The sequence below is a fragment of the Chanos chanos genome, chromosome 10, assembly GCF_902362185.1.
Source record: "Chanos chanos chromosome 10, fChaCha1.1, whole genome shotgun sequence".
NCBI lineage: Eukaryota > Metazoa > Chordata > Actinopteri > Gonorynchiformes > Chanidae > Chanos > Chanos chanos.
The window spans coordinates 32,752,444-32,779,096 of record NC_044504.1 but is presented as its reverse complement, the minus strand read 5'-3'; the positions used below and the strand labels follow the sequence as shown (position 1 = coordinate 32,779,096).

The window sequence follows — 26,653 nt, the reverse complement described above, 5'->3', positions numbered from 1 at the left end:
TTTATGTATGTGTACGTGGTTGCGTGTGCGCACACGCGCGTGTGTGTGTGTGTATATGTGTGTATGTGTAAGTGTGTACGCGCTCCTCACCTTTCCGGCATAGTGTTGGATGCGGAAGCAGTTGTGTGGGAGGCTGTGGTCTGTGAGGAACTTTGAGTTTTTGCTCAGGCGACTCTCGAAATGCTGATGCTCAGCACACACTGTGTTCAGCTTGTCGAGAAAGGTCTCGTCTGTCACTGTGCCTGGTCTCAGACACTCCTCATCCAGCATGGCCAAGATCCCATTCTGGTTCTGTGTGCAGACAGAGGTCACAGAATACAGACAATGTGGAGATTAGAATGATGTTTATACCTGACGTAAACATCTTAAATGCATGTGCTGAATTACATTATGTGTGTGGATAACCACAAATGTAGCGTCTCCATAGACACCGACTAGGCGATGACCCTTTTAGACCTGCCATTCTTAAGTACATACAGGGTAAAGCTCTGCTTAAATATCTAACCAATAGTGCTGAATATCTGAAAATTAAACAAAACAAACAAAAAACAACGGAAAAGCATAAAACTCACATTCTCGATGAGGTCACAGATGATGGCATTGTTGAAATATTCAATGTTTGTCCATTCAATGCCCTGTTAAGAAACAAAAATCATGGTGAATAGCTATTTCCTCATGCCCCTACAAGCACTTCCTGTTTATAGTGGAGTATATTCCAAGGATGCTTCTCCCTAATAGATATCAGACAGAAACCAAGTGGTTTAAAGAATAACCCACATCAGCTCTTTTTTTCTTGGATTAAAGTGACATGCTGGGAAGCCAGTCCGAACCAACTACCAGGAAAGAATCTAAACTGATTGTGTGACGTGATCAGTTCAGACAAGTCAGCGGAAAAACAAAATAAACATGGCTGTGCTCCGATGCCGAGACTTCCCTGTTTCTTGAGATGACACATTACATGACGAGCTGTAATTAGCAGATCATCATATAGTTCTGCATTAGAGTGGGCGGCTGATGTGCACCCCGGCTCAAAGCTTTTGTCAGATTCTCAGTGTTTGAGAGCTGCGTAAGCAAAAGACAACAGGGCAAAAAAATTAGAAGACGGATTCCAGTTGGGTTTAGGGTTAATTAAGCTATGTGAAAAGCCAGTGAGCCATTGGGATGGTTGGAAGTAGGCGGGACAGGTTATGTCGAATCGGGAGCGTGGATTGGTTGAATCAATCATCCAGACCCCTGGGCCCTCCCCACTGGTATTTTCCCATGCATTCTCCAGGACTCAGGCCAGGGAGTGGAATATCATGGAGAAGAGGTCATGGGTGCATCAGGGTACATACTTAGGGCTCCGAAAGCAAACAGAGCTCGCAACCCCGCAGGGAGAAGCGTGTTTACTCTTAGTGGAGTGACGGATCACTTCCGCTCTGAAAAAATCACATAGGAGGAGAGATGTGGGGTTGGAGTTGGGTGAAGGAGGGGTGTTTGGAAAAGAGGAAACAGAGTAGGATAACAAAAGGACCTGATTATACCACGGTGCTTTAGTTCTCGGTCACTGCAGTGAGATGAGAGGATGTGAATCGAGACTTGTTATGTGGGCAACTGTCATACAACCGAGAGGAAAAAAAAGCAATCCGCTTTGGACTGCGGTAGGCAAACCTGGATGCCCACCGGCACGTGTGTTAAAGACCCGCGCCGTTGTGAGAAAGCCTCCGTTGGCTTTGTTATTCAGTATGTGTGGCTCTTCAGTGGCGGGAGGGGCGGCGTCTTACCTCACGGATGTACTCTTCCTGTTCCTCCCGCAGGGTGAGCTCAATGAAAATCTGCTGAAGCTTCTCATTGCAGTAGTTGATGATGAACTGTTCAAAGCTGTTGTCCTGTGGAGGAAAAGGAAAAAACAGAGATCTGTGTAAGATTCCTGTTCTGCCGTTTAAAGCCCCCTGTTGAATCCGGATGTTCACTGCAAACACAGCATCCGACACAGCAAACCGCACGAACGACGCAATACCACCTGCTCACCTCCGTTGGCACGTCGGGTTAAGCCATCTACTCCTCTCTGTTTCTTAAATCGCCTGTTATTCCCCATTGCATGTTGTTCTCTCTTTTTTTATCTCTCTCTTTCTCTTTCAGTCCCTCTGTTATTCTTTATCCTTTTACTCCCTTCGGACTGTGATGCTAAAATAAACTCCAAACACCCATTCTTCAAATAATATCTTGCCATGCTACAGTTTAAAAACTCTCTTTCCAAGTAAATAATGGGTTTTGAGGCCACTTCCTTTAAACTGTGTAGCAGATGAACAAAACGGCAAAAGGACCTTTTGCATCCTGGCACTTTCCATGTCTTTACAAGTGATCCTAAACAAACAATGTACCCAACGTTGCATAACAGACAGTGTAGCCATAAAATCTTTATCTCTCCGTTTTACTGCAGATGTGACGTCTGCAATTCCCGACAAATCAAAACGCTTTTCTTATCTGCCTCATGAAACCCACTCTTTAAAGTCTTGGTTTAGGTCACGTGGTCTTATAGATGATTAACTGTCCCTACGTCACAGTGGGGTCATCTTGCACTGAACAGGGATATGAGCAGTTAGATGTCTACAGTGTTCACTGGTTTCAGAGCAAGGGCTGGGTTAGGTAACACTCATTTGCTTATGATACAGGGGTTAGGATTGTTGATGCCTCTACTGAAACAGCAATGAGATAAGAGGGGTATACACACGGGGCTGCTCTAAACAGAAGGGGAGGCAGCATAGAAAACTTCCAGGCCCATTTTAAAAGGCTGTTTTTCCAACTTACCCATCTCTTCCGTCCAGAGCAGCCTAAGTGTATTCTTTGATTTAAGCCACTAGCAACATTTCTATGACTGATGCTCCTACTGCACCAGTGGAAGCTCTAAATTACATGAAAGGGGCATCTTATCTATGGGGCTGACATAAATCAGCTCTGTCTTTTGTGAATGACTGTACGAGTCATTCTCTGTATTTCATATATCAAACTGCCTCATGGTTCAGGAAGGTGCAGGGCCTCTCGACTGAGGTGCAACGTTTCCAGAACCAATGTTGCAACGTTGTTCTAACATTGGCAACACTGACGTAACATTGCACTTCAGCAAACCGGCTCTGCCGCACCGGGACAGGTTGAGTTGTTGAGATAAAGAGCTGAATTAGGACTAGGATTAAAAGGCTAGAATCGCAGCATGCACATTGCCACGTCACATCCTCGGTAGGTGTACTTACTCCATTCTGTTGCCACGAACACAACAATGAAAAACAAAAACAAAGAAAAAGAAGAACAAAAACAAAAACATTCATGGAGAGAGGAACAAAGTCAGACAGCATAAAAAAAAAAATGCATTTAGTTTGTGAAAATAACCTGAGCTTGAGAACAGTATACGTATCGCTCTAGTGGAGAAAGAGTAAACAAAAGCTTAATACTGTCAAGAAAACTCAAGAACACCAATGTTAATATGTTTTCATAATTACATACCCCGACTATATTTAGTAAACATGTAGGAGAGCAAAGGACACTGCGACAGAGGGCTTGTTAGACAACTTCAAAGCTCCATCACACAATAAAAATAAAAATATCTGATTTTACGCTTTATTGCATGGGTGGTTCACGCATAAAACGTAGTTTCCCAGTTTTACAATCATTAACCCTTTTCACTGTCCAGTGGGGGAGAAAAATAGATGGGGTGGCTAAGCGATATAACCTGAAGTACTCTGTGTGTGGGATGTATGTAGGGACAGAAACGTGGGATGCGTTGCTTCGGAAGATTCTGCCGTATTTATCGGACGAGCAGGTGTGACTGGCTCAGTTTAAACACAAACTAACAAACCAGACCAAAGGGTGCAGAGAGTAGTGTGTGTCAAAGGTGGGGGGGGGGGATGGTCCTTTTTTCCCCCGGTTGTGTTTCATCGATAGACTTCACGTGATGTTACGTGGTCATTAACCACAATAAAAACAACATGTTTGTACTTTAGAATTTCCCTCCACTCTAATTACACGCGTAAGAAAATTCACTGCCCTGGGTCGAGAGCCTTACCTCAAAGATTTCAAAGCCGTAGATATCCAGGACCCCCATAACTTTCTTCCGGCTTTTGGTCTGAGCCTACACGGGCGAGATGAGAAAAATGAGACATGACAGTGAAGGATAAAAAAGACATAATCTCTCTCAGTGATGACAGCGAGACAGAACGAAGAGCCGCGGAACCGTACCTTGATGCTTTCGTTAATCCGCTGCACCAACCAGCTAAAAAGTCGACTGTAGAGGTTTTTGGCAAGGGCGTCCCGGGCATAGTAGGCCTATTAAAGCAGAAAAAAAAAAGAACAAAAATACTATGACTGACTGGCCATAAGGGATCAGATCTCCTGAACAAACTGCAGTATAAATTCCACGTGATATTACAAACGACTCCTGCATCATGCCACCTTTAGATGAACATTTAATAACTGATCTGATAATTCTTTTTATAGTTCCAATTACGTTTTGGGAAAATAAATGAGAATTATGTGTAATTAATGTTTGCCTAAGATAGCGTGACTGGTTATGACTTGTTACATATTTGAGCCTTTTTATGGCCTCCACTAATACAGAGGTCTTACTGCTTTGGTTAAACCTGGTCATTAACAGGAGTATGGATTCCAAGGACAAAGGACATAACTGATGAAATGCCTGGAAATTCAACTTTTTAAATCAGTGATACCACTATACTTGTCATGCTTGACTATTCGATGTGGTGATACATACTGACAATATCTGGTAATCTTTTCTAATGCCAAATAATCTAGCACAACTTTCATTAACTTTTTTTTACAACTGGCCCTCACCTTTTCTGTGAAAATTGGATAACTTTACACCCAGTGAGAAACGACACTGGGTAAAATTAAACTAGACTTTAAATGTATTGCTGGTATTACCAAGTGCTTCCCAAAATTTTCAAACCATTAATTTACAATACAGCACTGCAGACAAGAATGTTTACATAGGGGCTTTCCTGGCAAGTGGATATATACAACCTCCACTTCCAAGAACAGAAATATTCTCTGTAGCCAATAAAAATGTCTTTAACATTTTGGGCAAACAATCTTACTGTCATGACTGAAGTTACAAGGAAGAACAAGAATACATTTTTGAGGAGTTATAAGCAATATTAAGGCTGATTTGACTACTTGGTAAAAACAGAGGGGTTTCTCAGTAATTACAATCTAATGTCTCAGTGCTTCCACCTTCTCACCAGCAGCAATGACACACTATTCTTACCAAGTATTTTCCCATTAAATATCGGGATTTATCAAGCTGTCTGTCATGACCCAAAGCACTTAATTAATTATGACTTCATTCTATGAATTAACTCTTGATATCTAACGTTGCACAAATAGCACAGACTTCAGCTCTAATATGTCTCTCAGTTAAATGAAGCGACTGCAAATTCGCCCCACAGTAGAGAGAGAGAGGGTGGACCCAATTCAAAACAAAAATCCACCCAGTTTAAAGTCTCATCTCCTGGCACGGAGCCACCAGTGAGTAAAGCCTGTAATCTATCAACTTGACTTGGCGAAAAGCATGCGGTCAGCGTTGAGTTAGAGGGTGAACTCTGAATGACACGGAGCTATGGTAAAGGCAGCGTCCCGCGCGGCCAGCAGCGGCACGCAAACGGACGCTCACGGGACTTGCGCTGATCGGCGTGCTGCGAATTTTCTCGGGGAAACGCTTTGACTTAAACGCTGCCCCAACCATCTGTTAGAGCTCTAACTCTAACACAATTTTGCCTCTCCTCTTGCTAATTCTGTTTGTTTTATCTGGCCGGATGTTTGTGACAGAAGGCTTTGGCCTCCGGAGCGACGGCGCGGCTCCATAGAATGGCTCCTCACGAAACCAAATCTGTGCCGAGGACGTTTCCAACTAGCAGTTGTGAGGAAACCCAACCCCACTGACTACATATGTTGTAGTTTTACAACTAAAATATTTCTGTGACATTCGAGTTTTTTTGGGGTTTTTTTTTTTGACTTTTTGAGACTCAGAAAACTCCATCATTTGGCCTACTTTCATATTTCCACGAGACAGATTTTCATTTATAATTGACAGCTCCCCATTTTCAGTAAAAAGGGAAAGGGATGCATCTAATAATATTAATTTACTAGTCTTAATGGGCAAACAGAGTTCAGAAGTTTACATTTCATTACACATGGAACCATCTGGTGATCAAGGAATGCTCTCCTGTCCTCTTATATTGGGTCTTAAAATTCTGTATATTTTAGGTCATCTCAGGGAACACAAAGACCTGGATTGCTTTGGTGAGGGAAACAAGAATATTATGACCTATGAATACCCGTGAAGCTTACCTGGGCTACATTGAGGGTGGTGGACACCTTCTCCAACTTTGCCTCTACCGTTCGGAAACTGAAAGCTCTCTCCAGCACGGACTGTTCGATACCCAGCAACTCGCACATCTCCTTCAGGTCTGAGACATGATCAGCAAGAGACAGACATAGCAAATCAAAAGAGTTTCATATAAAAAAAACAGGCAAGACAACAAACACCCAGCTATTCAAACCTGGACACCGCAAAACAAACGTACAAAAACGCTCAACAAACAGTTCCTTCACTGTGGGACAACTCAATAAAAAAATCAAATCAATTAGATGACCACACACGTTTGTATGCTTTTCGTAACCAGGACACAAACATCATAGTGCCAAAGACAACAGGGCCTGACTCTATCGCGACTCTGCTTCGAAACCAAGGTGAAGTCAATCTAAACTACAACTAAATGAATTATATTAGAGAAATGACCTTTAGGATGTACTATCTGCATCATTAGACACCTCTCCCATAGTGCTGACTGCCAATACTACATCAGTCAAAGTCTTGAAGCGCCTACGGTTCACATTGTGCCAGTGAGTACTTAAGGTGACTCACTTTCTGGCCTTTCAGAGGATCTGTTCAGGATCAAATTACTTCTCCGTGCAGCCAAAACAACAGCTCTGTCTGTTGCAGCAGCCTGCAGTTAAAACAGGCGTGTTTGAAGGGAACAGGAAAGCTTATTGGTCTTAATGGGTTTAACTGTCACAGACAAATCGCCTCTCTCTCTCTCAGACAATTGTCTTACGTAAGGGTGAGGTGTTGACATGGGTCAGAGTGTTTAGTCTGCAGTGGTTCATAAACTGTGCATGGGAAACTATTGCAACAACAGTCCTATAGAGGAGCAAATACTGAGGTGATACAGGATGGATAACATTCCTTTCACAAGACATCACAGTGAAAACGAAGTCCGTGGAGTTCACATTTCCTCTGCCATACATTCTGCTCGCTGGCCCATATTTGACACTTTTGGATGTTTTAAGAAAGCCATTTTTCAAAAGGAACGTGTTGTTTCATTAAGGGCTGTGGAAACCATCTACCATCAGTTGCTGCCGCTGATTGAATTTACACTCTGGTTTTAACATTCATGTCAATAGGTGGCAGTAGAGGTTAATCAGGTAAACCTACAGAAAAGCCCATATAAGCAGGCTTCTCTCTCCATTCATTATTCATCATTTCCCTCCTTAGTAAATCCAATATTTAACACCAGATATAATATTTATCAGTGATTGTGAGTATTTCGATGCTGACAAGAAAATACTGTTCTGAGAAATCAACTAGATCCTGAAAGGAATATACAGCTCTAACCTACTTATGGTAATACCATCAGATTTAGAATTATGGATCTTATTAATAGAGTGACAGCGTGGCTGAAATTGTGTATTACCGTACTGGTTGGACGTTGTTTTATTTTTCACCAGGTCAGGGAGCACTCACCGTTCTTGTCCTTGACCCGACTTTCGTCAAAGCCGTTGACGCGTGACTCTGGTTTGAACTCGATGTTCCCCAGTTTCAGCACAGCAGCCACCAGCTCCAGTACCGACTGCATCTCGTCCTCCATAAAGCCTACAATCTGCATGGCATTCTGAGTGGGAGAACCAAAGAGAACCCATTCAAAACGTTGCCAATACCACTTTGACAAAAATGTGCAATCTTATACCTGCCTATAAACTTGGCTATAAAGTTGTCATTAATGTTTTTTTTTTTTTTTTGCACAATGTGCATGAGCGGCTGTAAAGCGTGAGTAGACAGGCCCAGAGAAGGGTGAGGCTGTCACCAGTACTGCAGAGCATGGAAATATGGGAATGAGGAAATAAAACAATAATAAATCTGAGTAAATAACCAGGGTTTCTGTCGGTGAGGTGAAGGGACCAGTCTTAGTACATTACGGAGGGGTGTTGTAATGTATGGCGGATCAATGATTGTGTCAGTGAAGGAATGTCACTGAATTTCTGCTGAAAGGAGTGTCACGGTTCTTATCTGTTATAAACTCAGATGAATGCTCTGCATTTACCCATTCTTAGAGTTAAAGGTCAAAGATCAAAGAAAGGCCTTGTACTCCTGAGACAACATGTAGAAATGACTGGTTTTGTTTTATGATGTATCTCAGTCTCTCACTAAAATCCACTAGACATAAAAAGTAAAAAACAAACAAACAAACAAAAACAACAACAACAACAACAACAAGAAAAAAAAAAAAACCCCAAACCAAACCAAACCAAAAAAAAAAAAAACAGAAAAAGATCAAATATTTTGCTGTACTAGGTCAAACAAATCTGATTTTTCAGTGAAAATGACTGATAGCAGGGAACCAAACTGCGTGTCCAGATCGTTTAGAACAGGAGAGTCAAGCTAAGTGCTATTGTTGTAAAGATCTGAATTGTACAATTCAATACAATTATACACACAAGCGCTAAGCCCAAAGCAGCAGGATCTGTGAAGGCATGCCGAGTCTGCAGACATCCACTAGTTTTGTAAAGACGGGACAGACAGAGTTCAGCCAACATTCAACCTCCTCTTACTGCAGTCACATTTAAGTCATAAGGGGCTAAAGCGTAGAGAACTGAAGAGTTACTCTGAGCTGGCGAGGATGCAGGGACTCCTCCTTGGATCTGTACTTCCCCTCGGAGTTCAGTGTTCTCTCTGATGAGGCTAACAGATGGAACTCCCTACAATGACCTCTCATCTCATTTGTTGTAAAACAGTGGTGCCACATATTGCCAAATAACCTATTGCTCAGTGCTGGTAAGATCAAACTTCACCATGAAATCTTATCAAACTGTTATATCATTCAATTAAATGATAAGGGAACTAAGTGCACTGCTGATTCCTTGGGGGGTGGCACACACCTCAGCTCAGCCAAGGAGAGTTTAACTGTGTGGCATTTAGCAGTGGAGCTATAAATGAGCAGAATTAGCTAAATGACTAAATTGGAGTTTGTAGGATTTTGCCTCTGTGTTTAAGTGCAATGACCGTGTACTTCAGCTGTGTTTGTTCTGTGTGTGTGTGTGTGTGTGTGTGTGTTTGTGCGCGCGCGTCTGTACGTTAACTCACCCTGACTGTCCTGAAGCCTGCTGCATCGTCAAGCCCGTTAACTGTAGCTGAATCCAGACTAAGGTAGTTGTATTTGCTGAAGTCCCTGTCCAGCTTCAGCTTTCCTGTAAAAGTACAAAGAAATTGAGCATGTTCTTCAAAGCAACTGTGTGTTTTGCATGTGTGTGTGTGTGTGTGTGTGTGTGTGTGTGTGTGTGCGCAAGTGTGTGGTTTTCTTTTAAAGGGAATCTGAATAACTGCTGGGAGGCTTTATTCTCTTTAACACTGAGTCAAAGGGTCCTCTACCCGGCTAACAAACACAAGCCCTGTGGAACCGTGTATCACGTATCAAGGGAATATCCCACTGCTATAGCAAATGACAGACTGGGTTACCCATTACGCTGACTGCCGCTTGTTTCACCCTCTTTGATGCATGAAATCAAAGGCCATTATATTGGTCTCTTTCATGAAGAATGTCAAACAATAGCCACGGTCCAGTAAGGTGCAAATAAACCGTGAAGCAGCAGCAATCTTTGTTTTTCTGAGACTTAAGCTCAGAAGCACAGAACGACCTTTCCCCACAGGAACAGGTTCCACTCTCCAGGGTTCTGCGCTCCCTTTGGGTGTTATGGTCTAAGTGCCAGCTGACATGTGGGGTCATGTTTTTCAAAGCACGCAACTACTGCAATATCAGTTTAGTATTCAGGCGCATGTGGCTGCATGGGTAGAGAACGCAAGCTTAAATGTGCCGCGTTATGACGAGTGTAGGAGCTCGGGTGGATGAAGAGGAGGAGTGACACTGATTTAACCTGTACGGTGAACTAAAACCTTAACACACGGTGCTTACTTAAACACAGACGGAACGACTGAAAAGTGCACTAAACTTTATTAACTTTGACCTGAGATTATACAAAACTTTTTTTTTTTTCACCAGGCACATCCACAGACCACTCACAACTTACTCAGTTAATGCTTCATTGTTTTCCTCTAAATATGCCCCATCTCTCTCTCTCTCTCTCTCTCTCTCTCTCTCACTGTATATATATATATATATATATATACACACACACACACACACACACACACACATATATGCAACTCACTGAAACTATGCCTGTTACAATATGCCTATTGTACATGCTTGAGACTACAGCTCATAAGGTATTCACATGGGCATTTATGGGGTGCTTGAAGAAGAGACTGTGATAAGTTACTCACTGAGAGTGTCCTCTGACGCTCCTGACAGCAGCTGGTAGAAGATGTGGAAATTTCTCTCTCCTCTGGGTTGCTTGACCACACGGGATTTTTCTAAGAGATCTAGAGGGAAGAAGACAGTTAAAAGGCTAAAATAAGAAACCCGCTGAGGTTCTCCAGCTACAGAAAAAAAATCACTTGGAAAAAGGAAACCATTCTGTTACATAACAAACTTAATTTGGGATTCTAATGTTATGTTTCCTCAAGCTAATTAAGCTGTGAGACCACATTTGAATGACTAATTTGAATGCCAATTACCTTTCACATTTTTTCTTAATTATAACAAAACTGTTGCCATTACTACAACCACTGTCTGTTGAAAAACACTTAGCCCGGTCAAAGTTTCATATGTCTTAAAGTTAAAGAAAATATAGAGAGTACTTCCCTCCGGGTGCACGTAAGGCATATCCATTTAACAGGAGAACTAAATATTTGGGTTGCCAAGGTGACAACAGCGTTACAGACCCTCTGTCATTGTTCATTGTGTATGAGATTGGCTGGGACAGGAAGTCTCAAAGGAAGGATTCATATGCAAGGAACGGGAGTACACCAGATCAAACAAAAAACATATCCAAGGGTGAACTCCTGTACAAAACAGTACCAACATCTGTGACTACTTCACTACCTGAAGTCTATATAAGGATATAGTGTCAATGGACATCCTCTACAGATGTAAGGAACTGGATGAGCTGGTGAGATAAATGTATTATGTATTAACCTTGCGAAGGTTAAATCTTTAACAGCTATGTAATATATGATAAAATAAATTGTTCATAAATTACCAGATACTGCCAGAAGGTATCAGATATGTTAACTGTTGCTACCCATCATGTCTTTTCCCCCATGCCGGTCACAGCAGTGGCCAAATGGCCTCGGGCCAAGTCCTCATCAATACAGCACGGGCTATTAAATAGACCCTGTAGAGTACCACCCCTTAACAGCCGAGAGACAAAACGACAGAGAGAAACTTGTTCTGAAAGGCCCCTCTCTGTCTCTCTCTCCCTCCCTTTCTCTCTCTGTTCCTCTCTCTCTCTCCCTCTCGCCCTCTTTCTTTTTAAACTGTTCATTTCCTTCATTTCCTTGTGTTAACTGTCTTAGGTTTGTGTAAATTTTAAAGACAGGATGGGGCTGAAATATGTTCAGGAACACTCTGTTCCTCGAGGAGATTCGACAGTGACCCCTCGACATTTCATAAACTTAAGCATCACCGGATTGTTATTGTTTCTGCACAGCTTCATTTTCTTATGGCAGCAGAAACTATGTGTGGCATGGCATTCCCAGCAGGCCATGGTAAGGACATGCTTCTTGAACAGATAAATATTCATTCACATGTAAAAACTCTGAGATCCTATGCTGGTGTCCCAATGAGGTTCATGTGTTTTTTTTTTTTTGTTTGTTTGGTTTTTTTTTCCCCCTCCATCCTGGAAAACAAAAATACATCTGCTTTGTTTTTCTGTTATGGAAACAGCTTGTTGATCGCTTTGACTTAATCTAATTACTTCAATTCATCCCTATCCCTGTAAAGTGCTCATCCTGAGAGGTGCTTTGATCAGCATTGCCACAACCGTTGAGAGTCTGTGTGAATGGTTTGTTCATCCCAGATGAAAAGAAGAAAGCTGACACTGGAGGAAATACAGAGGAAAAAATCAGTTGACGGACGAGATGGAAGTGGGGTCTTTATTGCTTTTGACTTCAGAGCAAATTCCTAAGGCAGCTTGAAGAACCTAGAAGATTCTTGCATAGCGGTGGGTCCACGCAACATTCGCTTTTTGGCCTTTAATAATGAACGCCATTGTAATGGGTGATGTTAGCTTCAAAATTCATACATCTCAATATTAACCTTTATGTCTCCTTAAGCCTTTTTGACAGAATGCAGACCATTTGAAAATGCCTCGGCAGAACCACTATCTGTAAAGCATCAGTAACATAAACTCCTCATTTCCGGTGTCCTTTGTGGACGGTTCCACGCAGTCAAAATAAAACGAAACAAAACAGAACAAAAAGTAATAACATCTATACAAGGAACACGAAGGCCGGGGAGAGAAATTGAGTGAGACAGTGAGTGAGAGAATGACAGCCAGTGAGAGAGAGAAAATCAGTTCAATGAAAGCGATGTCACCGAACCTCCAAAGGGGATTGTAAACATTAACATGGGACGATCGCTCTCTTTGGTGTGCCGATATGCTGATTGCTCTTCTGTGGATTGCTGCGCCGCTGCTCGTAAATCCTTTTCTCTTAGAGCCCAATATATTACATGCCGAAAATTAGCTATAAGACATGGGACAAGTGTGCAAAGTGGATCAACGGGACCTACAAGACTGGAGCGCCTAGAAAAGCCAGTTTTTAACTCCTCTATATTTACTCTACTCCATATATGGATCTCAATGGACAGCCAGTGTTTACTTTTATTTTTTGCCCTACAGAAAGCAAAGGAACACGCTATGTAGGCCAGCCATGATAATGTTGCGTCAATACTGTTTTCCGCACCAAGTTAAACGAGTGCACGTTACACTGCATGTAATGGACTTCCACTTTCAGCTGTTTCAGTCAATAAAGCCATCCATAGCACATAAAATGGCCTGGAAGCAAACTCAATTGGGGCCGGATCTGTTATTTGTTGACAGACTTGCCGAACATGGCAACGTTCCAGACTCAGAGGGAAACAACATAGAGAATGTATGGTGGTTGCAAGTGCACATGCGATTGTGGCAATACAGAGGCAGATGCGTTAAGTGCGGAATGGGGGCATGTGGGGCGCCTGTCTGGAGGTTCGCATCAGGACATTACAGCTTCTAGTTCTCGTTTCAGGATGGATCAGCTTCAAAGTTCTCACTCTAGACCATAAAGTTGCCATTGACCTCCGAATATGTGATTTAGGAGGGGGGAAACTTTTTTTGGGTGACACAGCTGAGGATCTCTGACTTTAAACAATTGACACTCCCCAATATCATTATCTTCAATCAGACTCACAGTTACTGATGACTCCGCCCAAGGGATCGCCTTTGAAGTCAAACTCGATGTCCATGTACTTTCCCTGTGAAGTAAAAGAGAAACACATCAGCATTTCCAAAAATAAAAAAAAAAACAGCACACAGGAGAACACACTGTTCTCTGCATCTTAAATAGTTACGGATTGACTTCTTTGCACAGAACTTTTGTCCAGAGTAGTCAAAATAAGACACGCACGACCAATGGCATGTCTCAGATGGCTGTCCCTCCCCTAGGATGACCCTGTTTCAAGGCCCTGCTACCATATGGTTAAGGGGCATGTTCGTTCTGCAGGGCTCTGCTGTTCATTTTAATAGCAAGAACAGGCCAAAGGATAGCAGTTAATGCTGCAATATGAGATGTACATGAGGGAAAAGGAAAAGAAAGACTCACTGACTCTCTCCAGGCGTGGACATATTCATAAAGGGAGCTACCAATCACACATAGATTAGCAATGGCGTAAAGGACTACTGTGAAGGAATTTTTTTTTTTTTCTTTCCTTCTGCTTTCTCTCTCTGTCTCTATTCAAAACGTGGAGTCGAACAGTAAGCCTTGTGTCTCTGCCATTACGTTTTTTCTTTCTTTCTTTCTTTCTTTCTTTTTTTTTTTATTTATAGCTCTTCAAAAACCACTGCCTCATTGGCAAGAGCTTTAGCCAAATTCAACAACTCAACTGATTTTTTTTCTCCGAGCCAAAGGAAGTAACAGATCAAACCGTTTTAAGCGGACTGCCAAAGATGACATAAGATTGAACTGGACGACTTGCAAAAAAAAAAAAAAAACACCTGTATTGCATACGAAGTTTAAGGAAAATTCTCCTCCATTAAAACATCAAAATATGAAGCAGGTCTCAGATACTTCAAAAGGTTCTACCGGCACCTCTAAGATTATTCAAATGAGTTAAGGATTTTTATGGCACTTAATCAACTCAGTAACTTCTATGGATCATGAAATCTCACCCTGGGGATTAATAAAGTGCTATCCTATCCTATCCCATATTTCACGAACAAAAGAGAAGGTGAAAAACACATCCTCTTTGTGCCTTGTCGTGTGTTTTGCCTCCCAGTGCATGATGGGGGAGGAGTGGGGGGGGGTTTTCTTGCTTGAGGCTGAGCACACTGTGTTTCTGGTCTAATTGGGGAAGGCTGGAGTCATGCGATGAAATCGGGCAGGAATCTGAAACAGCTACGACTGCCAGCAGGCCCACATTCTCTCACAACATGGAACGATCGTGAGAACTCTTGTACAAAAGCTGCCGCCCAGAGGGGACGACCGTCATCCTTTCTGCTTTCTGGACATGAAACTTTTTTTTTTTTCTCTTTTTTTTCACAAGGAGTCATGGGAAATACAGTGCATACTATTCAATTGCATATGGCGATGACATCAGGAAGGTGATGCAACCTGCAGCAACAGTGCTTTATGCACTAAAACGTAATAATTACCGAGCATGACTTTTGAATTGCATGTGCTCTTCATCTGAAGAGACTCACACATGTTTCATCAAGACATACTGAAAGTCAAGCAGTTAAAACCAAATTAGTTGCAGGTTCAACAAACGGCCGTTAAAATTGGGTAGGGTCTACTCGGCCCTCTTGTGTCGGTATAAACGTCAACTGTAAAGTTGATGTTTATCAGGTTTAGGCGGACAGCTCGTCACGGCAGACTAGGAGCCAAAGACAGGAAAGGGGGCAGAGTTAGAGGACAAGCAGAGCCATATTCCTTCTAGTCACTAACTTCTCCCCAGGTTGAACGCAACAAAGACTGATTTGCATTTGCTGTTATCTTTAACTGTCCACCGTGCATGTCTGGGCTGTATTAACGCGGTGATAAGTAGCACTGCGGAGGTCTCTCATTCTCCATTAGAACCTCTGAGAGGAGAATCGCCAGGAGAGAGAGCTGTTCCCAAATCCACGGAACTTGGCACACACAGTGCTTACACATCTGGAGGTAGTTGCCAGAAAGTTTACGCTGACTAGGGTTTCATTTAAACCCTGCTTAGTGCTGTAACAGTAATTGCTCTCCTGGTACTTTGTCAGGCACAGCATCGCACAAAGTCAAACGCGTCCAGATGTTGGTGAACAGCAGCTTCTCTACAGGGACTGAACACAAAACACACACACACACACACACACACACACACACACACAACAAACAAAAAGGGGAGTTGGGGCACATTCAAAAAAAAAAAAAAAAAATGTTGTGTGTGGGCATGTGTGTGTCTCAATCATTCGTTGTTCTGCTCCTCAGAGGACTTGAGTTTTGGATTATGTAAGACAGAGAAAACGTGAGATTGGGAGAGGGACCGGCAGGGGGTAAGAATGAATGAGAGAGGCAATAGCCTTTGCCACTTCCCTGCATTTACACTGGGATCAAAAGTCCACGTGTACCTAATCTTAAACTAACACACAGCCTGCTGGGGGGGTTAGGGATCAAAACAGCTGTAAAACTCTCTGCACAGGAACAAAAAGAAACAGATACTCACAAATCGAGATGAGTTGTCATTCCTCACTGTTTTGGCATTTCCAAAAGCTGTAACAAAAAAAAAAAAACAACACAACAACAAAAAGGGACAATACACGTCAGATTACGTACAACAGTACATTTTTTATTTCAGATTTCTGCTGAACTTAAATTCTTCGAACCGGTTCTCATCTAGCCGTCTGACATTAGGCGATACATCTGATTCCCAGTCTGACTTTGGGAATCTGTTTGATTAATGCTGAAATACATTTACTTGCTACACTTCAAATTCTACATCCCGTGGGGTGCGGAAGATTTCTTTCAAATTCAGCCTGATGAATCATGTCTCTCTCTCTCTTGTGAAACAAATCTCTCTGAATCAGGTCTGACACGATTTCTGCACTGACTGACATGTCCGTGTCAAAAAATGATTACCATCAGACAAGTCGGCGCTTGATCCCAACACGGTCTTACTGCATCTCCCTTCCCTATCCAGCATATGCCTGGCTTATGATAAGCACTTGACCTTGCTTTTCTCTGACCAGCCTGATCCTAAATGAGCTCTAAACTAGATTCAGCTGTCAAACCGTGTCACACCTATGTCGCCAAAGCTTTTTGGATGATTACGCTTGGTGATTTATGAAATTGTGTTGTAAAGACTGAGGATTAAAGAAAGCTTACAAAGACCCCTGGATCACATTAAAGGCTTCTGTGTGTTTCATTTTGTACGGTATATGGAACAAAAAAAAAGAGAAATCGTCTTACAAGTATTAATGCAATGAATCTCATCATCATTCAACGGAACGAGCCAAACTGAAAATGTTGTTTTATTTTTAAAATCCGACTGCCTCAGTAAATATGCTGTATCTCACTGAATATTACAGTTTGACTGATCAGTGGAGGAGTATGTGGGAGATTGTACAGGGCAGGAACTCTGCAGTGTGTCTGCAGCATTTGGTGCATTACAACCAACAGTTAAACTTTCACAGATGTGGGTCTCTGCTCACGGTTCTGGAGCAGAACACGCCACCGGTCACTGCTACACCTCATCGCTCATGGGCATTTCCTGTCTACAACTTCATATTAAACACACGGCTGCCCGAATGCCAACATAGGCGGGGGTGCTTTTTGCCTCATTACCAGTGAAAGGCAGATTGCTGTGAGTGTAGTGAAATTATGGGAAAATTATCGATAAACATTTCATTGTGCTCCCTGTCAAAGCTGTCAGGCAAGAGTACATAGCCACGTTTAAAAGTAGTTTGGTTGTGGGACAAGAATGACCTTGAGGTTAGACAGATATTAAATGGTTAAATAATGAACAGAGACAGAGAGAAGAAGAAACGAAGAGAGAGAGAGTGAGAAAGACAGATCTCTCTCTTTCTCTATATATACATACATATGTAAACAGAGAGAGAGAGAGAGAGAGAGAGAGAGAGAGAGAGAGAAAGAAAGAGAGCAAGACAGGGAGAAAGAGAGAAAGAGAACGAGAGAGAGTGTGAGAGAACGAGAATGAGAGCAAGAGAGAGAGAGCGAGCAACACTATATATGGGTGGGAAGGGCGGGGATTCAGACTCACCCTCTAGAACAGGATTGGACTGCAGCAGCTGTTCCTTCACCTTGTTCACCTCGTGGCCCTTCCCACACACAGCAGCCACGTATGACATCACCAGCTTGCTGGCCTCTGGAACAGAGTAGCGCATAAGGGTTAAGATCACTCTGATCCTGACCAGACAGGACCACACCCCTTTCTCCCCCTTCTGTCAGCCCTCACGGTCTTTCCCGCCCCACCCTGGCCTATGTAAACACACTGGAACCCCCAGAGGAACAGATCACAACCCCCCCCCCCCCCCCTCCCCCCCTATTATAGCCAAATATGACGTTACCTGTTCTGTTAACAGTTCAGAATTGCACTGGGTTGCAATCAGTTAATATCAGGGGAACACTTCTGAGAGCCTACACCCAGACACCCACGTCAACAGGACAAGTCTGTACAATTAATCCACGATGACAAATTATCTTCCCATGTCTGCACTGAGGACAGCTCGTGCTTCTGGAAACCTCCGTTAATTACTTATCAAAACCAATTGCGAAAAACCGACAAATTAGTTTACAGAAGTGATAATTTCCTGCATGTGAGGTTGAGTTTAAATTGTGCATTGAGGAGTCATCTTAGCATGAATCAGGCCCATCAATATTTCTACGCCTGTCAACGTGGCTGTGAGACCCGTTAGAAATCATAACTGGAGTGCTAGTACAAAACATCTTTAGTAAAAACCCGCGCTATATTATTGCCCAAAGAAAAATCAGAGGGAGAAAAGATGGAAAAAGTTGAAGAGGTGTCAGTTATAGGTCTGGAAAAGGGTGGTTAAATACAGAGAGAAAAGAGAAACTCAGCAAATAGAGCAGAAAAAAAAAGTTAGGAGGCAAAAGTAGGGCAGCAGAGCTGAGCGAGACCCTGATGCACACTGAGGTGACATATAATGCAAACTGAGACGCTAACTTCAATGTTACCAACTGAACGGTGAAGAAAGAGGATCATCGACCATTTATTCATCCTGACACAATGAATTACACGGCCACCCAAAAGGCAGGCTATGATAATGATGGAAACTACTTTTATTTCAGTCACGGCCTTTCAAAAAGACAACAATACTTTGATTTTTATCTTCAAGACAAAAACAGGTTTTGCTACCTGCATGGTGTCGGGTAAAACCCTTTGTAATGTCTATCCCTATAACTTTAGAAGACCAAACACAAAAGACCGAAATAAAACCCAATAACTCTTGTAGTTTAGATAGGTATTACTGAACAATGAACACGGCAGGTAAAACAACACATGCCGACAACCAATATCCACAACAATCAATTCAAAAACTTAACGGAACATATACATGACCCATAAGTGGTTGAATTATAGAAGATGTTATTACATATGCTATTCAATTAAGTCAGTTTCATTGTCTGTGCAGAGCACCGCACAAAAACAACTCTGTGACCATATCCAAAAACTCAAACATTTTCATCAGCCCCGCTCCATGTTAAACCTCCAAAACTGACAAGGAGATTACTCAAATCCGGACTCAGCCTAGTGGCCTGGTTGTTTGACTTCCTGCTTTGAACTTTTAAAGCAGCAATTGCTTGGCATATAAAAAAAAAAGTCCCTGAACAGATAGGAAAAGTACCAAACGTCTCATGCGTTTGAAATGTGTTGGCTTAGTTTAGTTTAAACAGGGATGGAGAGCAAAAAAAAAAGAAAACAAAAAAAAAAAAAAGAAAATTTCTCTCTTGTCAACATGTTAGGTCACCTGAGCTCAGTAAACGTAATGTTTATAGAAGCCAAGATATGTTTGTTGTCTAAACAACAGAGGTCATGTCAGGTTTCCTGGTACACTAATTCCCCTGGAGAAAAAATTTGTTTAACAACATACAACACCCAGGCAACATTAAGAGCATTAAAACCTCGCTATCAAAACCAACATCAGTGGTTAAATTTGCTCTAATAAGATGAGCTCAGGTTTGGAGTCGTTGGCCGATTCCAACAAGTGACAAATCCAAAGCCACTCTACAGTAGATGTGTGAGTTCTAAATCCTAAGCCGTTGCACTGTGAATGGCAACCAATGATTACCCATCTAGACGTGACACCCGAGTGTTCTCCATCCTCATTGGCCGACTGAATCTATCAATAGTGACGAGACACGCTGAGATAGTATCTTGTTCTATAGTACATATTAGCAGAGGGAGCAATCCATGTACTGTGTGCATCTGCGCAGTGCAGAGACCTGACGTAGAAGTTGACATTGTGTACTCCCTGAGATAACACTGTCATTGCACAGTGCAAGACGGCTCAATTTCTCTGGGATGGAGAATCTATACTTTGTAAGACTTCGTCTCTAATTTGAGTTTAAGGGACCTTCTCCACGCTGTAATTACAAAGGGTCAGATCTAACTGTTGGCCCTTAATGGTGAGATGGTCGCCACATGTTAATGGTTGATGGATACCAGATGTGGGAGTTGACTGCATTGAAACCGTAAATCATTGCTGATGCGTTCACATGGTGCCATATCTTCACCTGGCAGACATCTGCTCATCTCCCTCTATCTCCGACGCTAAGGTTGAGCTGCAAAAACATAAACTAGATTTTTTTTTTTTTTAAATAAAGGCCCCTTACATCCAACCTCAATCAAATGATGAAAACAAACTGACTCTGGCTTGGATTAAACAACTGTCGTTGTTTTGTTTATGTTTGAAAAGATCCAAGCGGATCCAAGGAATTCACATTTCTGGTTCATAAAAAAGGGGCTTTTTAAACTTCCAAAGGGTTAACACTCATATGACTTTCTGACAGTTTTGCTCTGGACCTCTGTTCCCTTGACAGAAACCCTAAACGCTGAGCTTAAAAGATGAAGTCTATTAAATTAATTGTGAAGTAACTGTAAAACCTTCCATTGTACTTGTTTTCCACAGTTTTGTTTAAACAGTAACTTCAGAAGACACATGGGAGAGAGGTGAGAGACTAGTTAAATGTGTGAGAAGAGGAAGTGATGCCATCTTAACGTGACAACAGAGGTACAAAGCTTTCAAATCTACCCAGTTCAAATATCGTAGTCTGGCTGGGTCTCCGGGATTCAAGTCTCCAAGCGAAGAGGCGAGGTCAGCCAATACAAAAGGTTCTCTTACTAGCTGCATTATTTGGTTCTTTTGACATAGACTCTTCAGGATCAAAAAGATATTAAAGCTATTCAGTTTAAAGAAATTTGATACATCCTGTTTGAATCGCTGCCCCCCCCCCCCCCCCCCCCCCAATGTCTTCTTATCTTGCAAAAATGAAAACATTCGCTCTGTTTTCAGCACTGACGGTACCCGAGTAAACTCAAAACAGTCCAGAGGGCAGAACATGGGAAGAATTCTTACTGTTTATTTAGATCTGATGTAGTAAATCCAGCACTACACCAGAGTCCTGTTCAGTCTCTGCTTCTTTAATGCAAGCACCTTTGAAGCTCTGATTAATATTCTCCAAGTTCTGTTATAGCATGCTTTATAACAAAAGTGTGTCCACCACCAATGTTGAAAACGGTGTGGCTGGTCCGCTGTGGGCTTGGGGTCCTTACCCGTTTTGCCTGCTCCACTTTCCCCTGTGATGAGGATGCACTGGTCTTTATCTTGATCTCGTAGTGAGCGGTACGCCTCATCTGCCAGGGCGTAACTGAGGAAGACAGAACACAGAGAAAGCTATTTAGATCATTTAGACTTGGGCTGTAGTGTAGCCAAGCTATAAGCGGTAAACAGAACACTGAAAACCAGTTTTCACACAGTGTGTAATGATCTGAACATCTAAAACCAGAGCGTAGAATTTTACAGACACACAGCACGTGACTGTATATTCTCTATAGTGAACAAACTGATTTAAGAGCCCTGATACAGACAGTGGGGTGTAGCTGAATTCACGGTGGAAATAAAGTGCAGCTTTTAACAGAATCGTCTCCTGGTATACTCTGGATTGCCAGAATGTGAGAGAGGAAATGCATGGCTAAAAGTAGGAAATGCCAGTCTGGGCCACATGTTTGCTAATCAACAGCACGTTGTATCCTCATAGAAACTAGGTCGCATCTGTGTAACAATCCAAATTGGATCTTCAACATGTGGAATCATGAGATTGGATTTTACTTTGCCGTGGGTCCTTACAACATTTCGTACAGTTCGTTTTCATCTCGACTGTGAGCCATCTAAAATGCGAAACGTTTCGATAAAGGTTCCTTCCCTGTCGTCTCCGAGGGTGTTGAAAGACTGACAGAAACCTTATATGTGGCCCACGCTTCCAAGATGCAGAGCATGGAATAGTTTTGCTGGTTGGTTCATGTTGTCTCCTACATGTTCCTCTGAGTCAAGCATGCACAATTAAAAATTACTCTAGGAAATGATCAATTTTGGTAGCAATTACAAATAAAATATTTGGATGCTAAATTATACCTGGTATGTACATGGTGATGTTCAACACTCTACTTCCATAAGCAAAAGTAAAAAGATGTTAAAACAAACATTGCTATTGTTTATCCTTTAAATATAATGACCATGAAGCTGACAATGGCATATTAATATTACACATTTGTGGGAAAAACTGTTTATATTCTTATGTGCCAGCACATATTAAGCGAGCTTTATTGTACACAAATTCCAGGACTGTGAAACAATTGGAAAAGTGGGTCACGTGATCCATAGCATGGCAGACACATTAAATCCTGTGACAATACAGCAATTGTAAATTATTTACTCCTGTTTGACTTTGCAGACAAACAAGGACCAGTCTGGGAAAGCAGACAGAATCAGTTAGGAGGGGAGAACGCGAAAAGGAGGCACCCATTTTCTCAAAAGGGACAACCTTTTACTTGAGGTGTGGCCCCATTTTTGGATCCCATTTCGGCCTGAAAAAAGCTCTGATTCTGGGCTTAGTCCTCGCAGTTCCACCTCTTCCAGCCCATGAGACTCTAAATTAGCAAGCTAGCTTGCCTTGACTCTCCCATTTTTCTCTCTGCTTTTGCTTTTACACAATCAATCTGGAGGAATTTTCCAGAACCACCACTAATAATAGCTCTGATTGTGAAGGAAATGTTGCATGCAGTTTCCTCTCCTGTAAAACGTTCAGAAACTCCCCAAAATGTAAAAATGGGGGAGGGGGGGGGGGCCTTTATGGTGCTTATGTGCATTGTCAAAGGGAAGCCAAGCTTGGCAACTGACAGTTACATGCAAGCTACTGAAGCTAAATAATAATAATTATGAGGAGGTCTGGAAAGGATCACTACATAATTGGTCATTAAAATGATACTCGTAGTCAAGGTATCTTTGCCACAACCATGAATCACATCTACTGTCGGTTTACACGGCGTTCATCGTACAGTACAGTCTGTGATCTTAGGTAATTTAAGTGGCATGCACTGAAGCTGGGGTTCCCCTTGTACCTGAATTTAGATGCACTGTGTGAATCAGTCATTCAACTTGGAGGAAGTAATACTCCCCATAAACTGAGAGCCAGAGTTAATTAAGTTAGCAACTATCAACATCAGAAAGAGCCAGGAACTCTTGCCAGAACCAGAATTCAAAGTATTCAAAGTTCTGTGATTAGGCTCCATGGTAAGCAGTGATAATAGCATTGGTACATTGATATCTAATGAAATTTATGACCAAACTTCCAGTCTGCGCATCTTCCAAAGAAGACTGGATACTCCCCTAACCAGGCACGGATGGAGCTCTAGCTCAGTGATTCTCAACTCCGGTCCTGGGGGATGTGTTTTAACTCTTCATTATCAACTGTGATAATGAGGAGTTCAAACAAAGACGTGCCGGACAGGGGGACCTCAGGAACCGGAGTTGAGAGTCATCGCGCTGGATGGGCGATCAATAAGGCACAGTCTGTATTTGAATCTGCGCAGTTTCATAAATAGGACTGCATTACTATTAAAATAAATGACAATTTTTAAAACACTGAACCAAAAGATTTTCCATATTGTCTCTGGGCTGATAACAGGAGAGATGAACAGGGTTCCACTTGAGATAGGAATACAGTCTACCACACATGCTTACTAGAGTGCACAGAGGGGTGAACCCAAAAAAAACCCCAAAAACTGGGGCACAAAGGTTTGGGCTACGAGTAGTGGCGCAGAATAGATGGAGAAAGAGAGGGAGAGGGAGGGAGACAGAGAACAAGGGGGCATGGGACATTACATCACCCCAGAAATGCGCAGGACCAAGCGAACAGATGTATGTGCTTTGTGAAGTGGCCTAGCCGCTCGACTTGAGCCTAACAAAGGACAACCATAACACAATTACCCCAAGCCCAAAAGAGGGAGTTGAGGAGGGGGGGCAACAACAGGGCTGGGCAGGGCGGACCGACGCTCGGATATTTGCCAAATTAGCAGCCGTGGTCCAACACGATGCACCAGGCCCCCTAAATATGTCCAGGGGGGATCTCTTTATGGAGTAGACGAGTTGCATGCATATGAATGGCTCAAATCATAATATGAATAGAGGCTCTGGGCTGCTGGGTGGAGAATTGTGGAAAGCTAAGAACAAATCGTGGAAAAAAAAACAACAACAAAAAAAAAGCGTTGTGTAACAGAAAAGAGTGGGGACACGTGCGTGTCATTTATCACAATTTATCCCTGAGCCAAAACCAGGCTCTGGTTAAGACAAAAAAAAAAGGCCACAAAAAATCATTAGATGTTCTTCTATATAGTATGTGTCTCTACACCGGTCCTGTGACCACACCCTGTGACAGAGAGGAAGTCTGAAATAAAATTATAACATCTGTAAAGCCAAGGACTCATAACCATGTAGATGCAAAGGAGAGAGTAAAAGAGAGAAGCAGTCAGTTAGCCAAGAGTGCAGCAGAAGTGGATCCCATTTATATGTATACACACACACACACACACAAACATACATATATATGTTTTGCATAGCACCAAGATTAATACAAGCGTGGTGTGTGGAAATCAAAAGGGACCAATGGGGAGATGAAAGCGGGCAGCTGATGAGCCAGAGGTCTGAGGCTCCCACATCTGACTGGGGGCTCTCTGAGGGGTGGGAGGGTGGAGAGAGGGAGGGGTGGAGGATAAGGAGTGCCTGGCACACCCCTGGATCCCCCAAAATGCGTGCGTGTGTGTGTGTGTGTGTGTGTGTGTGTGTGTGAGTGTGTGTGCGAGAGAGAGAGAGAGAGAGAGACAGAGCTGTAATTTCAGTTTCCTCGTGGCAGCAGCAGGGCCAAAAACCACAGCATGAGGCAAGCAGCAGAAAATAGTGTGTTCTCTCTTCTCGTAACCCTTAGAAATACAGGGAGAACAGCCTCGGTGAAAAACGCAGGATCACCCAAGTGTAACCTTCGACAAGAGAGGAAGAGGAGTTCACCACCTTTCATGTAAAGCTCTCCGCAGACAAATGAGATTCATGTTTAGGGTTGATAGTGTATGTATCCTGGTCTATTCCGGACAACCAATCCCCAGACTTAAAAATCAGTCAGCGTGTAGAGCTGTTGTTCTTTTTTTTTTTTGCTGATGTGCCTTGAGTAAACTGTTCCGTGAAAACTACTGGCACCTGAAGCATCTATTGTGTTGTAAGAAAAATGATGACAATTGTGAGACATTAAGCCAGAGCTGGCCCTGCTTGTTTGTCTTGCTCCGTCCACTGTGAGCTGCAGGATATCCGTATCTTGTGCTAATTGAGATGTGGTGGAAGTGAGCCCTTCCTACAAACAGCTCCAGGTGGTATTCTGACAAAGCCCTAAGCAGTAAAAAACAAAACAAAACAAAAAAATACACAATGGGTCCAAGCTAAGCATCACAAAATAAGAAAAAAAAAGGGAAGAAAAACAGGTGTGCATCTCCAGGTGGGCCAAAACATCTCGTTTGTTACCAAATAAAGAACTAAAAATCAGAGCCAAGGCTTTGTGTGCTGAGGCAATATGCAGGAACAGGGAATTACTGTGAAGACTTTAGCACACACTCAGTGCTATGGACAGTAATGCTACCTGATAAGACCACACATATCATATGGAAAGTGTGAGCGTTCTCGAGCAACAAGAATAGTTTTCTTCCTCAAAAAAATCTTTCGTCTAACCTCTTGGGCTGTAGGCTTATGAAAAGCAAAACACTGAAATGACTATTTATTTATGTGTGTACGTATGTTATACCTAATAAAAATGTGCTTTCAGTAATACTTGGCCCCTTTTATGTAATCAGCTGAATGTCTTTGATCTTTGATTTGTAGAATCTCTGCTGCCAAAAGCATGTGTGTATGTGTGTGCTACTCCTGATGTGATGGATTACCTACCTACCTACCCCCCACCCCCCTGCCACACACACACACACTCACATCCTGCACCCACACACACACACACACACACACACACACACACACACAAACACACACAAACACACACAAACACAGACACACATCCTGCATCCACACCCACACACAAACAGGGCACCAGAGGGGACACAGCTAGTGTGTTTTTAGCACCGGATGGAGCTTTGCCGTTTCCGTTTCTGTCTGTGCTTTGAGCCCTCTCTTCTGACTCAGCTTTCCTGATTGGAGCCCATGTCCCAAGTCTGGCCAGCTGAGACTGAATCAGAGGAACTCCAGCCAGGGCACCTTCTGGAAGCTTCTGCACAGCCACGTTTCCCCGACTACCGTGGGGGCTAAAGCCATATACGGACCACACACCAAGCTCTAATTTCAGTGAGAGGTGAAGCTCTTAAGGCCACTTGTAGAAATCAGTGCCGCACTGACACAGACCGAGGATTCAAGATTCAGTGTTTGACCATAAAACCCTATGAAGTTTGCACTTCGCAACAGTACGTCACTAGGAAATTCGAAATGGGAACTGCGTGTTAAAAAGCTTTGAGTCATTTGCAAAGAACTGTGTGTACGCGACACTCATAGGGTCTGCTTGTATCTTCAAACCTGGGCAAAGAAAAGAGAGACCGGGAGCGAGAATGCAATGAACCATTCAATCTAGTGTTTCTTTTTTATACTCCCTAAGTAAGACTCGGGGGGGGCCTCACACAAACCC

General features: G+C 42.6%; 1 protein-coding gene across 4 annotated transcripts in view; it reads right to left on the bottom strand.

Annotated features, from left to right (window-relative positions):
• The window catches only part of myo1b (myosin IB), a 61,804-nt gene that overhangs the window by 10,816 nt on the left and 24,335 nt on the right, over positions 1-26,653 (bottom strand). For 3 of the 4 annotated variants that reach the window (XM_030787189.1, XM_030787190.1, XM_030787191.1), the window contains exons 4-16: positions 21,204-21,298; positions 17,670-17,774; positions 16,116-16,162; positions 13,616-13,679; positions 10,610-10,708; positions 9,413-9,516; positions 7,796-7,943; positions 6,340-6,458; positions 4,213-4,299; positions 4,040-4,105; positions 1,764-1,868; positions 573-635; positions 91-291 (exon numbers count right to left, since the gene is read on the bottom strand). In XM_030787189.1, the coding sequence (XP_030643049.1) occupies positions 91-291; positions 573-635; positions 1,764-1,868; positions 4,040-4,105; positions 4,213-4,299; positions 6,340-6,458; positions 7,796-7,943; positions 9,413-9,516; positions 10,610-10,708; positions 13,616-13,679; positions 16,116-16,162; positions 17,670-17,774; positions 21,204-21,298 (1,303 nt within the window). Of the gene's footprint in view, positions 1-90; positions 292-572; positions 636-1,763; positions 1,869-3,230; positions 3,237-4,039; positions 4,106-4,212; positions 4,300-6,339; positions 6,459-7,795; positions 7,944-9,412; positions 9,517-10,609; positions 10,709-13,615; positions 13,680-16,115; positions 16,163-17,669; positions 17,775-21,203; positions 21,299-26,653 lie in introns of all 4 variants that reach the window. The other variant, XM_030787188.1, reaches the window with a different exon arrangement.